Source organism: Odocoileus virginianus, chromosome 28 (assembly GCF_023699985.2).
Source record: "Odocoileus virginianus isolate 20LAN1187 ecotype Illinois chromosome 28, Ovbor_1.2, whole genome shotgun sequence".
In the NCBI taxonomy this organism is placed as follows: domain Eukaryota; kingdom Metazoa; phylum Chordata; class Mammalia; order Artiodactyla; family Cervidae; genus Odocoileus; species Odocoileus virginianus.
Genome location: NC_069701.1, coordinates 25,350,997 through 25,367,853, shown reverse-complemented (window position 1 = coordinate 25,367,853; position 16,857 = coordinate 25,350,997). Strand labels below are relative to the sequence as shown.

General features: G+C 40.1%; 1 protein-coding gene across 6 annotated transcripts in view; it reads left to right on the top strand.

Moving 5' to 3' along the window:
• Positions 1-16,857, top strand: part of CDON (cell adhesion associated, oncogene regulated) — a 97,108-nt gene that overhangs the window by 67,381 nt on the left and 12,870 nt on the right. For all 6 annotated transcript variants that reach the window (XR_011484347.1, XR_011484346.1, XR_011484345.1 and 3 more), the window contains 4 exons: positions 252-374; positions 4,301-4,522; positions 6,539-6,789; positions 10,131-10,210. Coding sequence is in view for 3 of the 6 variants with exons in the window: in XM_070457368.1 (XP_070313469.1) it covers positions 252-374; positions 4,301-4,522; positions 6,539-6,789; positions 10,131-10,210 (676 nt within the window). In the remaining 3 variants the exon portion in view is untranslated. The remainder of the gene's footprint in view (positions 1-251; positions 375-4,300; positions 4,523-6,538; positions 6,790-10,130; positions 10,211-16,857) is intronic.

Here is a 16,857-nt window from a genome sequence, read left to right as displayed (position 1 = left end):
ATCCCCACAGACAGGTTTAGCTTTAATTCAATTTCTCTCTTCTCTTTACCATTTCTTTTCATACCATGCAATAGAAATGCTATTCATCTGTTGTGTATTGCTGAAAGTATAAGGACATTTTTATTGCTCAAACTGACTGTATGGTGATGGCTCCGGCTCCAACTTCATTTTGAAATTACTGAATAATTTTATTGACTCTGTTGTTTATGTTGTGGGGTATTTAAAGCTTATCTTCTATTTTTCCTTTCTAGGTTCAAAGCAGTGGCACATGATCGGCCACCTGCAGCCAGAAACCTCCTATGATATTAAAATGCAATGCTTCAATGAAGGAGGAGAGAGCGAGTTCAGTAACGTGATGATCTGTGAAACGAAAGGTAGGGGAGGGGTGAGAATTAGTGGTTTTTCCCTGGACAGAGCTAGGATTCTGAACTCTGGATTCCTTCTGACTGTCGACGTGTTTCCAAAGATACTTTGGACTGTTTTCTAGGTACATATACTTAGACTGTCTCAACAGTCTAGCCTTATGTCAGCTAGAGCAGCGGTCCCCAACTTTATTGGCACCAGGCGCTGGTTTTATGGAAGACAGTTTCCCACGGACCAGGGAGGTGGGCAGGTGGTTTGGAATGATTCAAGTGCATTACATCTATTGTGCACTTTATTTCTATTATTATTACATCAACTCCACCTCAGATCATCAGGCATTAGATCCTGGAGGTTGAGGACCCCTGGGCTAGAAAACTTGCCTTAAAAGTAGTTTAGATAAGTATTCATTGTAAGTTTCTGCATGCCTCTGGGTACGCCACTTCCCTTTTTTTTTGGTCCTCCATGAAGGAATAGAAATATTTGCTGACTAATTTCTGAGATTGCTGAGAGAATTAGAATGCTTCCCCAAAAAAGTTAAAGAGAAGTCGCTACCTATGTTTAAAGTGGTTTTTGAATGACAAATATGTATACTACCTACTTGTTCAGTTAAGTGTAGTAGTTAAGTTCAGAATTAGTCGATAATTCTAAAGTAAGATTTCAACTGCCTGCAGACATAAATTAGCTGTAAAATACTACAGTTGTTGAAAACAGATAACACACTTGAGTAACAGAAGCACCCAAAGTGGAAACTGAGGCTCAGAAAGGTTGAATTCATATGCCAAGACTCAGCTTCATCGTTTAATTCTGAATCATGTGTCTTTCTGCTTCAAAACCCACATGTTAATTCACATTTAAACGTTTATACTCTCAGACCTGTAGACTAACCTTGAATTTCATTTGTTTAGCATATATTTGAGTACCTTTTTGTACTGGACACTGTTAAGTATTAATGAACATTTCTTACTTGCCTCCAGATGCTGTGAAACTCAGAACAGAATTACATAAAAATGAAATTTCTTGTCTCTGCTTCCAAGACATTTAAGAATCTAGCCAGGCAGAACATAAAACACAGACAACAATGTAGTAACTGTATTGTTTTTAATAGTCTTATAGTATACATTGTTAATTGACTTTGCTGGGGAATCAAAGGTTCCAGCTATAGGTTTTCAGATCAGAGGAAAACAAAACCCTTCTTTAAAATGTTAATTGAACTTCCCTGGTGGTCCAGAGTTTAAGACTGCCTTACAGTGCAGGGGGTACAGGTTTGATCCCTGGTCAGGGAGCTAACATCCCACATGCCTCGTGGCCAAAAAAACTGAAGCAATATAAAACAGAAGCAATATTGTAATAAATTCAATAAGGACTTTAAAAAATGGTTCACATAAAAAAACCCGAAAAATCTAAAAAAATAAAATTTTAACTGTTCATGCTGAATGACTTTCTAAAATGTATTACACAATCCCCAGCCTGTTTAAGTAGAACGTTGGATGCATGAGTTCACCTTTTTAAAGAAATGACTCAAGGTTCTTATTGTGAACAGCGATTATCTTATCTTAGTAACTCAGTACAGTTTTCTCGGGAATGACACAGTGTTGGAGGCCAGCCACTTCCCCCCACTGTTAAAGATTGTGGACCATCGTGATTTTTGTTTAGTTCTCTGCTTTCTCTTTTTGTTTTGGCGCTTACCTTGCTCATGTCATGCTCCTGGCTCTCTCTTCTTATTCACATCCATGGGACCGTCTCACCCACTGCAAAAGTTTTTAAGTTCAGCGAGAGGTTGGCCACTGTTCATCAAGCTTGGTGGAATTATGAATAAATTCAGGGTAAATGAAGAGTGAATAAACCTGAAGGACTTCCCTATGAGTAATTGTGGTCTTTCATGTACAATCTGTAACATCCATTTTGCCTCAGAAACTTGTTTGTTGTCTTAGGAATTGGCAGGGACCTTAGAATTGTATAATCCAACACACCACCCAAAGTAGAAATTTCCTTTAGAGTCTTTGCCAGGTATTCTTCTAGCTTTCAATGATGCAGAGCTCTTTCCTTTGAAAGGCAGCCTCTCCTTGACTGATTTCCAGCCGGGTTCTGTAGAATTGAAGTTGCTAGAAAATGGAACCCCAATATAATATTAGTTGAAGTAGGTTTTTTTTTTTTAAAAGATCACTCTGCTCCTGTAAGTAGTTAGGAACCATAACAAGAAATGTAGAATAATAACTAATGACAGTAACAAAATTGATTGAACACTACCACATGCCAGGCTGTAAGCGGAGAGCTTTTTTACATGGATTAACTCATTTATTCTTTTATGATTTTATTTACGTATTCTAATTTTTTAAGAACTTTTGGCTGCTCTGGGTCTTCCTTGTGGCGGGGAGTCTTTCTCTAGTTGTGGTGCGCGAGGGCGTCTCTTGTTGTGGCACCTGCGCTTCCCAGTGTGGTGCAGGGGGCGTCTCTTTCTTGTCGTGGTGCACAGGCTCTGGAGCGCACGGGCTCAGTAGTTGTGGCGTGGGTGCTCTAGTTGTGCCAAAGACCCTACAGTATGTGGACTTCTCTAGTTGCATCTCGAGGGCTCTCTAGTTGTGGCCTGCAGGCTTAGTTGCCCCATGGCATGTGGGACCTTAGTTCTCAGTTGTTTAGTTGCTGAGTTGTGTCCAACTCTTTGTGACCCCACGGACGGCAGCATGCCAGGCTTCCCAGGCCTCCGCTATCTCCCGGTGTTTGCTCAGATTCATATCCATTGAGTTGGTGATGCCATCCAACCATTTCATCCTCTGTCGCCCCCTTCTCCACCTGCCCTCAATCTTTCCCAGCATCAGGGTCTTTTCCAATGAGTCGGCTCTTTGCATCAGGTGGCTGAAGTATCGGAGCTTCAGCATCAGTCCTTCCAGTGAATATTCAGGGTTGATATCCTTTAGGATTGACTGGTTTGATCTCCTTGTTGTCCAGGGGACTCTCAAGAGTTCTCCAGCACTGCAATTTCAAAGCATCAGTTCTTTGGTGCTTAGCTTTTTTTATGGTCCAGCTCTCACCAGAGATCAAACCCACATTGTCTAATTGGAAATTAGATTCTTAACCAATGGGCCACCAGGGAAGTCCCCTCATTTACTCTTCATTACAAGCTTATGATGGAGCTGTTATTATTATGTCTATTTTCCACATGCAGAAACTGGTTCATGGAAGTTCAAGTCATATGGCTAAAGGGTACATGGTGGAATAGGATAGAAACCTGGACAGTCTGGTTCTAGAGACCAGGCCATCAACCACTATGCTGTCTGCTGCTTCTCTGTAACATGTAGAGCATTAAGAGCATGTTATCTGATGGGGACAGAGAAAGTGGGGTTTATGTGCCACCTGTTATTAGCTTTTGCTCTTGCCATTATCCAGAATACCCGTGAATTAGGTAAAAGTACTATGTTTACGCACGATCTCAAGAGTTCTTGGTTTTAGAATGTTTAGTATTATGTGTGAAGTTTTTGGAGTTGTATATAATTGTTCTAGTAGTCCAAAGTCTTGTCTTTTAATATATTTACAGGCAGAAGGCATAAAATATGTAATCATGAGTCTCATTCAGCTCAAAGTATGTCAGACAGAAAGGAGTTTTTGTCCCATCTGTAGGTTACCATATTTTTATTTCAACTCTTTGGGAGTCTTCTGCCAGTACAATTGAGCAGATCATCATATAGCAGTTTGGGTTAGACCAAGTGCATCTGTGTCTCTGACCTGATGATTTCTCTAGAATTTGTGGCCTAAAACCTTAGCACATTAGACTTTTAAACTTTGGAGCCCTCTTTGTGACTCATTGGTGGTCAGATCATCTCAGTCACAAGTGTAAACAGACTGGCTCGTGTTCCTAACCAGACCTCCTCTGGAGAGTAAACCGTTTCATAGAGACTGTCTTCACCCTGACATCATATTTTCCTTTCTGTTTTTCAACTAGTGAAACGGGTCCCTGGAGCTTCTGAGTATCCCATCAAAGACCTGAGCACCCCTCCAAATTCCTCGGGGAGTGGTGGGAACGTGGGCCCTGCCGCCAGCCCCACCAGAAGCAGCGACATGCTGTACCTGATCGTTGGCTGTGTGCTGGGGGTGATGGTGCTCATTCTCATGGCTTTCATTGCCATGTGCCTGTGGAAGAACCGCCAGCAGAACACCATACAGAGTAAGTCATTCATCAGCGTCTCCTGCTCTTTTTTCTAAAGATGGGTAGAAAAATATTGTCAGAATAAATATTTTTTTCTAACACGTTTGTGCATGAGTGTCGTGGGATAGAACACATCAGATGCTCTTCATTCAGTGGAGATGACTTTAAGATGGTGCTAGCTGTCAGCCAAAATAAGTGGAGCATCAAATTAAATTGCCCCGGAGAAATAAACAGCAAAGGCCAAACTAAGCAGGTCTCTAAGTAAATAGCTGACTCAGTGCTGGGAAACTCTGGTGGTGCTGGACCACCAAAGAGGCTGAGGACTTGGAGCATGGAGCTTTGGAATTGCTGCAGGAACCCCTCCGTACTGCTCCAGACCTTGTCAACAAGGAATGAGAAAGGCATGATGGAAAGGAAGCTAGTGAAGACTGTTCTAAGCTACTGTCCTGGGATGACACAGATGAAGACGCCATGCTCCTGATTCGGTACTTCATGTACCAAAACAGCTCCAGGGTGATGTCCCACCCCCGGAGACGGGTCCAGGAGTGCTGGAGCTGTCAGTGATGGCACTGTAGTGAAACATGTAACCTAGAACCCTCTTCCCTTTTCTTTCCTCTTTTTTCATCCCCTCACCTGCTTACTGTTCCTCTTCCCCCAGCTATTATAAAAGAGGACAGTCAGATCAATCAGAGGCTTTAGTCTCTGCTAGGAGGAAGTATTTCAGTTTCCTCTTTGGCCCCAGAGTAAAGAGATGAAACAAAAGCAAAGACCCCAGCAGTGATTAGCGCTCAGCAGCTCTTAGCTGGTTCCTGCCTATAGCCCCTTTTTAGTGAACAGCTCAGGGGGGGAAAGTGATTGATTTTCATCACCTTGTTGCCTTCCAGGAGATAGGCAGGGTGAGAAGTGGTGGAGATGGTGATGGTGGTGCCAGGCTAGAAGAGCTGGCCATCTTTTGGGTCTTTTTCTAAATGGTTCTGATGTCATAGACTTTGATTGTGTGAGAGTGTGCCAAATCACTAAGAGTACTGATCTGCTTGTCTGAGCAAGATTAATCTGGCTAAAGTTGCTTTCCTTTGTGACTTGAAAATATGTTGAAAGATGGGAAATGGTAATGTTCATTGATGGAAACGTTCATTCAGTCATTATTCACAAGATAGTCATTGTGCCTCTCACCTGTGGTCCCCACGCTGTGGTGGACAGCGCAGGTGTCACGCCCTCCTCATCTCGTTTAGTGGAGAAGAGAAGCACTGATAGTGACACACCTGTGCTGCTAACACACCTGTCACAGGAGGAGGGACAGTTCGTCCGGTCTTGGCACTCTCCTCCAGTACCTTTCAAGAGCTGATCAGGACTCTGACAACGAATCCTGTGCAGTTTAGATAATATACATTCTAAAGAACATTTCACGTTTTCTAAGTACATCTGGTAGGTGTGCTTCTGGAAATCAGATATTTGAGGCAGCTATGGAAATACTTTTAATGTAAGGAAAGGGAATAATTAGCCTTTCATGTCCCGCAATTTCCAACTTGGCTGTAATAACCAAGGACCTGTATGAATAGTGAATACTTCCCCAATCCCATCCTTTTACTTAAGTGGTGTTTATTGCTTTTTGAAATATTCTACCTAAAGTTAGCCTTTTGCTGGCGTTTTATACAGTTTCTTTCGGCACTTTGAAGCATCAGGGAATTGAAACACATTTTCTTACTGTTGCCGGTACTTTGATAGTCGCAACTTGCACAATTTATTCATTCTCTTTTGAGCAGTTTCTCTCTGGCTGATTTCTGTGCCCATTAAAAGAGTCATAATTAACTCATAGTTCCTGGCTGCCTCCACACCGTTAAGGAAATAACAGTAATAACTTGATTAAAGCAAATCTCACAAAGAAGCTGTAAGTGAACACTTTTTAAGAGTGTATTTTAGTACAGGTGTAGTTTATTAGGGATTTAATGAATAAAACTTCCCGAACAAGAAGAATTGTCTCTTTTAGTCCCTTACCCTCTCTGTTTGTTTGCTTTTTTTGTTCTCTCTCAACAGAATACGACCCACCAGGCTATCTCTACCAAGGGTCAGATGTCAATGGGCAGATGGTGGAATACACCACTCTGCCCGGCACAAACCGGATAAATGGAAGTGTTCATGGAAGCTTCAGCAATGGCTGCTCGCATCTGCACCACAAAGTCCCCAATGGAGTCAGCGGGAGCTTAAATGGAGGGCTCTACTCCGGGCACGTGAGCTCTCTAACCAGAACACGTGTGGATTTTGAACATCCTCGTCATCTAGTGAATGTAAGAGACCTACTTATAAATGAAAGCCTCCCTGTGTCCCACGATGTCAGGGTGCAAGAACATGGTCAGCACGCGTGCTTTTCCCAATAAAGCAACCTCGCAGGTTCACTGGTGTAGCTGGTGTCACCAGCAGCCTCTTGATCCATTCATCTTTTGAAGCTTTCTGTTATCAAGCAGTAGTTGTATTCATCAATCTGAATTATATCTAGAGTTATTTAGCACCGAAAGTGCAGGGCCAATTATAAACAGACTGGAAGTTATTCTTGAGATGAAGCGGAAATTCTATTGGCCATGGACCAAGCCACATAGTTTAAATTTGATTTATTTAGAGCAAAGTCTAAAAACTTATACGCTTAGAGGAGTCAGGCAGATGGTGAAATTGAGTGAAACAAGTTGGGGATGAGACAGAAGTGGTGGTATGGGAGAGCGGTGTAGAAGCAGCCCCAGGGGGCTTCCCTGGTGGCTCAGTGGTAAAGAATCGTCCTGCCAATGCAGGAGACACAGGTTCGATCCCTGAGCTGGGAAGATCCACATGCTGCAGAGCAACTAAGCCCCTGGGCCAGAACTATTGAGCCTCTGCTCCACAGCCTGGGAGCTGCAACTGCTGAACCCACATGCTGCAACTACTGAAGCCCACAGGGCCTAGAGCCCATGCTCTGCAATAAGAGAAGTCACCGCAATGAAAGCCCCCATATCACAACTAGAGAGTAGCCCCCGCTCGCTCGCTGCAACTAGAGAAAAGCCCTTGTCGCAGTGAAGACCCCGCACAGCCAAAAACTAAATAGATACCATTTTTAAAAAAGAAAAAATAAGCAGCTCAGGTTTAGCGCCTGTTGTCCACACACCCTGTGTGGCCAGGTCTTCTGAGTTTTCACATCTGTAAATCCAGGTGAAATCTAGATTTTTTACATTTGGCAACTAATTCCACTTTGAGAAAAAAGCCTTGCATTGGCCATACACAGCATGGCTGTGTGCCCCCAGATTGTCACTTCTGACCTCCTATGGGGTTTTCTTGATTTGTTTTGCCCCATGTGTGTTTTCTGGTTGCCTATAAGGCTTTTATATTTTATAAGATTAGTGTTCTCTTGCCACAAGGAGTGATAAACCTTTAGTACTACTTTATTTCAGTGCAGTGTAAGAGACCCAGGCTCGATCCCTGGGTCGGGACGATCCCTTGGAGAAGGGAATGGCAGCCCACTCCAGTGTTCTTGCCCCGAGAATCCCATGGATGGAGGAGCCTGACGGGCTACAGTCCACGGGGTTGCAAAGAGTCTGACTGAGTGACTAACACTTTCACTTTCAACCAGCTGATATACTTTCATTTTTGAAATGGGAATAGAATGACTAGTGTATTTTAGACTTGTACTGGTTTAAGAGATTCTCTGCACCAGGAAGCTTGATTTATTACATTGTTTGGATAGTCAGCCACTTTATTTTCAATCACATAAATAAAATGTTTAGTTGATCAAATTAAACACTCATTTACATATTTGTCATTGTTTCAATTACAAATAAATTTGCCATAACCTACAATGTGCTAGAAATGAAGACGTTTATAGAGACTTTTTAAAAAATTTTAAACAGTAGTAAAGATTTATTAACTCTTTAATTTATTAATTTATTAAATATTATTTAATTATTATTAAATTAAACTATTTTAAATATTAAAATATTTATATAAAATAATATTAAATATTAAAAATATTTTAAATAAAATTAAAATTATTAAATTCATTAAAATCTTACCTTTGGAGACCAAAACTATAGTATATATTTGTATCTTAAAGCTAGAAATCTAATGGCTTTCCTGTGATGTAGCTTTAATATGTTGTAGAAAAAATATTTAATTTGCTTTAGTGCATCATTACCAAAAGTGAATAATGATTTCATTATTTTGTATGGAAAGACATGGCTTATATTCAGACTTTCTAAACTTTTTTGTCACCATTCCTAGTCCAAACTACTAACATTGTCCAAGAAACTGAAGGAGGGAGCATTACCGTTTGAATAGCACAGGCTGTTTCCATAAGAAAAAAAAATAAGTCTGATGTTTGCTTTAGTATTTGAACACAGCACTTTGTGTTTTTTGAACAATGAGTTGCTCTTTAAATAATAGCTGCCCCAGTAAGTGTGCAGTTTTAGGTGTTATCCTCTCTGATCTTAGCTCATTCATTTTCTTACTCTTCTGGATATGTGGAAATAAGGACATTTTAAAAATGCTTTTGATCATAAAATGATTGAATTAACTTTAATATGTTTAGTGAGTCCAATAAATACACTATCCTGTAGGTTCTTAACTTCAGTTTTTTCTAAAGCTTTGGAGTTTATCCTCCTGGACTGAATATAGCATAGGAATATTCTTTCAATGTTTTCTCAAAAGCTCCTGTTGCTAGTTGGATCAGGAATGTTGCAAGAAATTTTCAGTACTTTTGGTTTGCTTAGATTCTGGCTGTTGTTATGAGATGAATGGAAATGGAAAGTATTCTGGGAAAAACAATTGCCTGAACTTTTCCTAACCTTGAGGGCCTGTTCTGGGCTTGGGGAGCAGTGTAACAGCCTCCTCCACCCTTATCAAATTCAGCTCTGCTGTTTTGCTTCTGAAAGCAGAATTTTGACTGTGACCATAAGGCTGATTCAAGTCTTAACCCATTTTCAAGAACTCTTGCCATTGTATATGTCAAGTGAATATTTTACAGTGAGGTATGTGTTAATCTGGGCATTTTTCTTAATTGCTGGGCAGTTTCCGCCAAAAGCAACAGCACAATATTAATACTCCCCTCCAGGTCATCGCTGGCTGAGAATCTACTCCATCTGGAAAAATATAACATGTTTTAAGACTTCATGGAGTCAAGTGAACAAACCTAATCGAAATAATTACAGGAAAATGAAGATGGGTTTATCTTGTGACATCATTCAAACAGATTTCCACCCTGTTTCTCCAGCTAGCATCCCATAAAAATTTTCCATGACTGCTAGGAAAGTAAAAATGAATAGGAGGTTATAACGTATAGTGTATTTTGGGCCCATTAGATTTGAAACACTGAAGGGAAATGACTAAACTTCTCCCTTCATTTATTTCCCTCTTTCCAGTATAAACATACATGCAAAAACCCATGGTAGTTGAGTTTGGGGAGAACAGTTTTAGTATTGTGCACAACTCCTGTGTGAGTATAGGTAAATAGTGATAAACATAGCACAGCTCAAGGAGATGGTTAAAATATACCACGTAACCAGTTATTGTTGGTGTGGCTTTATTTAACATTTGAGATGATCTGATTACTAGTCTGTGACACCTTCAGCACTCCCTTTTTCCTTTTTCCCTCTGCTTCCTTCCTGACAAGGGTGGTGGCCTGTACACAGCGGTACCTCCAACTGACCCGATGGAGTGCATTAACTGTCGAAATTGTCGGAACAACAATAGGTATGTTGGTGTGTATTTGCGAGTTGTGAATAGGTGTGCAACTCCGTTTGTTATTCTGTGTTCAGCAGAGCAAGTTCTTGCAGTTTTACCTAAGTTATGTATAAATCTCCGAGTATGGAGTCTTAAGTTTAAGGCTGTTGCTCAGTTTTTGCCCCAGCTTTACAATTTTTAAAGCTTCATGCTTTGGTTTCTTTCGATATATTGACAATATTAAAGGCTTTATTTCTCACTGAGATCCTGTTAGAAGGTTTGATGTTTTTGAAACCTTTAAATCAGTGCCCTTCTCTTTAGATAGATTTTATCTTTTTTCACTTATTCTATTTTCAGTAGAATTTTCTTTTCTATGCTGTATGGTATTTCCTACTCTATATCGTAGATGATAGCCTGTTTGAATGTTAGGAAGGAAAAACCCTGTGTGTATGGTAATGTTTTTTCATGGTAACATTACTGAAATTTTCTTATCAGGTTGTTCAATTTTTTTAAAAAATCTTAAAACCTTATGATAATTAAGTAGCACAAGCTTGCTTTCTTTTAATTTCTGTTTTTTTTAAATTAAGAATTTTATGTGCTCATAATTTTTCAAACAAAATGGAATGTGTAGAGTGATATGTACATTTAATTTTTGACAAAACAGTCAGAAAGCTTTCATGCTGCTTTTTTATGTATTAATCCTAAAGGATTATCAGATATTTTGTTGTACTAAAGTTATGTCTGTTGGAAATCTCAGTTCTTTCTTTTACATAATGATGGTGTTTGATTACATGGTCTCAAAAGTCCTTCTCAGCTCTAAAACTCTGCAATTTAGAAATCATATTACAGTTAGTACATAAAATACCTGGAGTATTGGACTAGAGTTTGGGTATTTCATTATTGAAATGGGATTTGACCCATATTTTAAAAATGAATTATGAAATTAAAAGTTGCATCTGGGAGCTATCAAAGCCAGAACTTAAAGAAGGATCCAATCAGTCATTGAATTAAAATTACATTGTTTCATCTTGTGTTTTGAGAGTTGCTGAACAAAAGCAATGAAGCTTCCTAGAGATTTTTTTTTCATCATTTGCTTAACCCATTTTAGGGTTTCTGTATTAGCAACAGCCTTCTGCACGTTTTGTGTACCAAGATTTGCTTGTTATATTTTAAAATGCTGTATCACCTTAACTAAATTTTAAGATGCTTGTAACAGTAAAGCCACATTTTTGTCCTGAGTTTGTCAAAGGCTTTATCACAGCTTGTTAGGAACATGCTAAAGAATTGGTAAAGATAGTTCATACACCCGGTGAGTAATCAGATGGATTTAATTAAAACACATCCTCTGTGGCTTCTGTGGCCAGCAGCAAATATGATTCAACCCAGACATTAGAATGATGTAGCAAGAGGACCTCAGGTCTAAGAAGAAATCAACATAGGCTTTGCTGCTGATTAAATCTATGCTCTTGGGAAAGTTAATGTAATCTCTCTGAGGCTGTTCCTTATCTGAAAAATGGTGAATTGTCCTAGATAGTGTAAAATTGCTCACAATGTACTCTGATTATAGCTTTTAGTAATTTGCTGCTAATCATCTTTATAATGAGGTACCATATCCTAGTACCAGAAATACATCCCATTTCCTTAAAAAAATTTGAATGACTTCTGCCATCTTGTGTTCACTGCCATTTTTGTTTGTGTGAGCTTGTGTGTGTGTGTGTGTGTGTGTGTGTGGTCTTTGGGGTTTTATTATACATGGTTTTCTCCTTTAAGACAATCAATATTTCTATTGATTTTCAAGTTAGCGACCTCTTGTATTTCATGTTTGTGGTGTTACTTTTATCTGGAGACAGATGAATTCTCTGTAGCCTTAGAAAGCCAGCTTCAGTTTCTCCCTGGCCCAAATATTCTTCCTACCTCAGAGTCTACCTATTTAGGGCAAACCTTCAGTTTCCTGCCTGGGCTCCAAGGTTAGCCAAGTGGCTCACCTGACTTCTTGGAACACTTATGTGATTTTGATGCAGATTAACATCAATAAGTACCTATCTTCAACTCTGCAAAATTGGAATCATTAAATCTAAAGGTTTCTGACTCTTTTTAACATTATAATTGAAAACAGGCATCTCCTCTCAATTTCCTCAAGATGGCAAAATTTGTAATAAGCTTTGAATACTGAGAAGTAGATGATATATCCTTTATTCCCCCAAATATGCACAATTTTAGACAATTTACACTTCTAAAATATTGACATTATTGCTAAGAATAAGCTTGCATTTCCTCATGCCAACTGAAAAGAGTACGTACTCAAAAAGAGGCATAATTTCAGTTCAGATATATGAGGGCTATCAAGGAGGCATTTTAGAGTTTTTGGCTGTTCAAGCAGAATGAACATTTATTGAGTACTAGCCAGGCACTGGAGTTTCCAGGCAGAAGGAATCAAGTCATGGAAGGAGGAAAGATGACACTTACCTGAGGGTAAATAGTCTAGTTCAGGGGTTATCAAACTTTAGCATGCTCTAGAATTGCTTGGAGCACTTGTAAAAACCAAATTATGAAGCTCTATCTCTACAGTTTCTGGCTCAGTAGATCTAAGGTGGGGACTGAGAATTTGCTTTTCTAGTGCATTCCAGGGGTGCTGATGTCTCTGTTTGTAGGATCATGCTTTGAGAACTGCTGGCATAATTTGGCTGGAGTAGCCAAGTAGAGACTACTCGTGAACCCCTAACTCATTTTATGAGCCTCTAAAGAATCCCCCTACATTGCAGGAGACCTGGGTTCGATCTCTGGGTTGGGAAGATCCCCTGGAGGAGGGTATGGCAACCCACTCCAGTATTCTTGCCTGGAGAATCCCCATGGACATAGGAGCCTGGTGGGCTGCAGTCCACGGGGTCACAAAAAGTCAGACACGACTGAGCTACTAAGTGCATGCTCCACATCAGGGGCTGAAATTCAACCTCTCAATAAAGTACAGTACTTGTGCTCAGTCATGTCCGACTCTTTGCGACCCCTGCGTCTCCTGAATCAGCAGGCAGATTCTTCGCCACTAAGCCACCTGGGAAGCCCATAGCAGGTCATAAAACTGGAAAACCAGACTGAGTTTCTATCATGGATCATCCTTACTGTCAGGGTTTAGTAGTTCATTTAATCAACTTTATTGAGTGTCCATCACGTACGAGGCTTCCCTCCAGAGAGCTGACAGTTAATAAGAGGGATTCACAGACAGAGCTTGAAGTATGGTGAGTGGAGTTTGAAGAAGCACATTGAATCTCATAGTTTTATATTTAAGGAATAGAAAAAGCCCCTATTGTTTCTGTAATATAAAATGTAGGAGAGAGATGAGATTTTTGCATTAATCAAAAAGCAGGGGACATGGGTTAAATGTTGAGACACTCTGGGCTTAGTGGCATCATGATTCTTTTGAAGATGTTTGAGAAAGGGAGCCAGCTATGCAGAGATGTGTTTAGGTTAGTTAATGGTGGTAGGATTGGAGGGAGGAGACCAGTGTGACGACTTGTGTAATGAAGGCCTTAGCTTCATGAAAGGAATGAGTCTAGAAAGGGAGAGCTGAGTTAGATTCTAGAGTTAGAATTTGGGGGACTTGGCCATTGACTGGAATGCACTGATAGGAATCTAGAAAAAGGTTCAAATGAATAGAGAATTTCAAATGTGAATGGCTTGGTAGTCACCATGGTGATAGTCATAGAAACAAGAAACTTAATGAAATGATATATTGAGGGAAGGTGATGATATTGGTTGGATGTTTTTAGAGTTTCAAGTGCCAGTTAAACATCTAAGTCAAGGAGACAGATGAAAATGCTTATCTTGGGTTCAGGGAGTAGATTGGGACAATGATCTCTATATTTACAAGTCATTTGTATCAAAGTAATAGAACTTAAAGATGGGTTGGACATTTTGAAGTTCTCTACCTGCCTGTAAAAGTTGACCATTTTAAAAATATTTGGTGGGGGGTGCAGATTTTTGTTTTATCAATAAGACATTTATTTGGAAATGCATAAGTATGTGTATATGTATACACACATGTATACAGAAATTGCTATTTTTGTAGGATAAAAGTTTGAATATCACCAATTCCATATTGCCTAATAAAACTAAGTTTGAAAGAAAAATAAAAATAAGTGGGAATACTAATGGAGACAGTAACCTTGGCTGATTGATTATTTTTATATATTTAATTTTTAAAGGCTTTTATATTTTAAGTATTTGAAATAATTAGACATCTTTTTCATAATCCCCTCGTATTTTCCTTACTGCCTTGATATATTTTCAAAGAGGTGAGGCAAGGGGTGTGATAAAATCAGGAGAACGAAAATTAAAAGAGGATTCAATCATTCATCATTCACTCAACAGATATTTTTTGAAAGTCTTTTGTGGACCAGGTGCCAAGCTAGGTCCCAAGGCTACAGTTGTGAACAAAACAGGCATTGTCCTTGCCTTCACTGAGCTTATAATTTGATGGGGAGACACATCTTTTTTCAAAATGGCATAAATAAATCGTAAAAATGAATAAATAATTCAAACTGGGTGCTTTAAAGACAATATGAAGAATGCATTAGAAAGGAAAGACTTCACTAAGCAAGTGACACTTTACGTGAAGAATTTGTAAAATTAGGTCAAAGAGAATGGAGATAGGTTTAAAGCTTTCCAGGCAAAGGCAAGGTACTGTTTATGCAAAACCTTTAAAGCAGAATACTGAAATCCTGGGACTTTCCTGGTGGTCCAGTGGTTAAGACTGCACTCCCAGTGCAGGGGGGCCCAGTTCAATCCCTGGTCAGGGAACTAGATCCCACATGCCATACTGAAAGATCCCATGTGCCCCAACTGAGACCCAGCACAGTCAAATGAATAAATATTTCTAAAAATAAATAAATAAGTAAATAAAAAGGGACTGCCCTGGTGAACCAATGGTTAAGGGAGTAAGGGGCATGGGTTTGATCCCTGGCTGGGTAGCTAGGATCCCACATGCCTCGTGGCCAAAAAAACCAAAACATAAAACAGAAGCAATATTGCAACAAATTCAATAAAGACTTTAAAACTGATCCACATCAAAAAAAAAATCTTAAAATCATTGGTAATAGATACTATAAGCTATAAAAAGAATGCTGGAATTCTTACAGAATCAAAGAAGGCTAATGTGGCAGGAACGTAGTAAGGGAAAGGGTCAGAGATAGATGAGTGAATTAAGACCATATGGAGCCACAGTGAGTCAGCGAAAGCTAGCATGATAGAGCGCTCTGGAGGATAGTTTGGAGACTCTGTTGGATGGCACAAAGGAGGATACAGGGGATCCATTGGATGGCTGTGGCAGTGATCCAGATGAGAAATAGTGCACTAAGATAGCTATAGTAGATGCAGAGAGAGGTAGGTGGTTTGGAGAGATTTAGAAGGTACAATTTTTGTAAAAGATATGAGTAACTGAGCAGGCCCACAGAGGGGAAGATGTCAAGGATAGTGTCCAGGTAATTGGATGTAATCACTGAATAAGGAAACACTGCAGGAATGCGCTTATGCCCGTCCATCCCTCACACACCTGGGAGTCATCCCGTTCAACCCCAGTGGTGCCTCATCAAACCCACCTTGACCCAGGGCAGGTCTCTTACTCTACAGATTACTGATGAGTGAAGAATTGACGAAGGCCTTTCCCCTTGGAATCTACCTGCCCTGTATCTTGCCGCCCTAGCTTTTTTTTTTTTTCCCTGCCTTTTTAGATTTAAACTTGAATGTATTTCTTGGAGTGGCCTTTTAAAAAGCAAGTCATTGCCAACCTTAAGGTCCTCTTATTATCTTTGTATTTCCGTAATAGAAAACTTTGCCTTTCTTGTCCAAACTGACATATTGATGTGAAAACTTGAGAACAGGTCAAAGGGGAGTGGACTCAACAGATATGCATTTGAGCAAACTCTGGGAGATAGTGAAGGACTGGGAAGCCTGGTGTGTTGCAGTCCATGGGGTCACAAAGAGTTGGACACAGCGTGGCGACCAAACAATAACTAAAGGGGAGTGCACACTAGCAATCTAGAGTTTTATTTGCTTCTAGGGCTTTTGTCGGAGAAGGCAGTGGCACCCCACTCCAGTACTCTTGCCTGGAAAATCCCATGGATGGAGGAGACTGGTAGGCTGCAGTCCATGGGGTTGCTAAGAGTCCGACACGACTGAGCAACTTCCCTTTCACTTTTCATTTTCATGCATTGGAGAAGGAAATGGCAACCCACTCCAGTGTTCTTGCCTGGAGAATCTCAGGGACGGGGGAGCCTGGTGGGCTGCCTTCTGTTGGGTCACACAGAGTCAGACACGACTGAAGCGACTTAGCAGCAGCAGCAGGGTTTTTGTAGCATTTGTAGAGGACTGCCTGCCTCTCTGCAGTTCAGTCCATTTGAACCTTTTCAGGTTTAAGAGTTGCATGTAACGACTCACTACAAACAGCTGGAAAGAAACATATTTAATGTAGCTTTGGGGGAGCCAGCCCCCTATATGAAAGACTCAGTTGAGAAATCCTTGTGCATTGCAAGAGTTAAACAGATTTTAATCAAATAAATCAATAGCTTTCTACCCTTCTCTCCTCAATTCAGAAAACAGTAGTGCAGTTCTGGATATGTCATTAAATGGGGTTTGTCAGTTGCTTGGCTAGTTTAATGGGAAGGGATTGACATTAAATCTGCTCT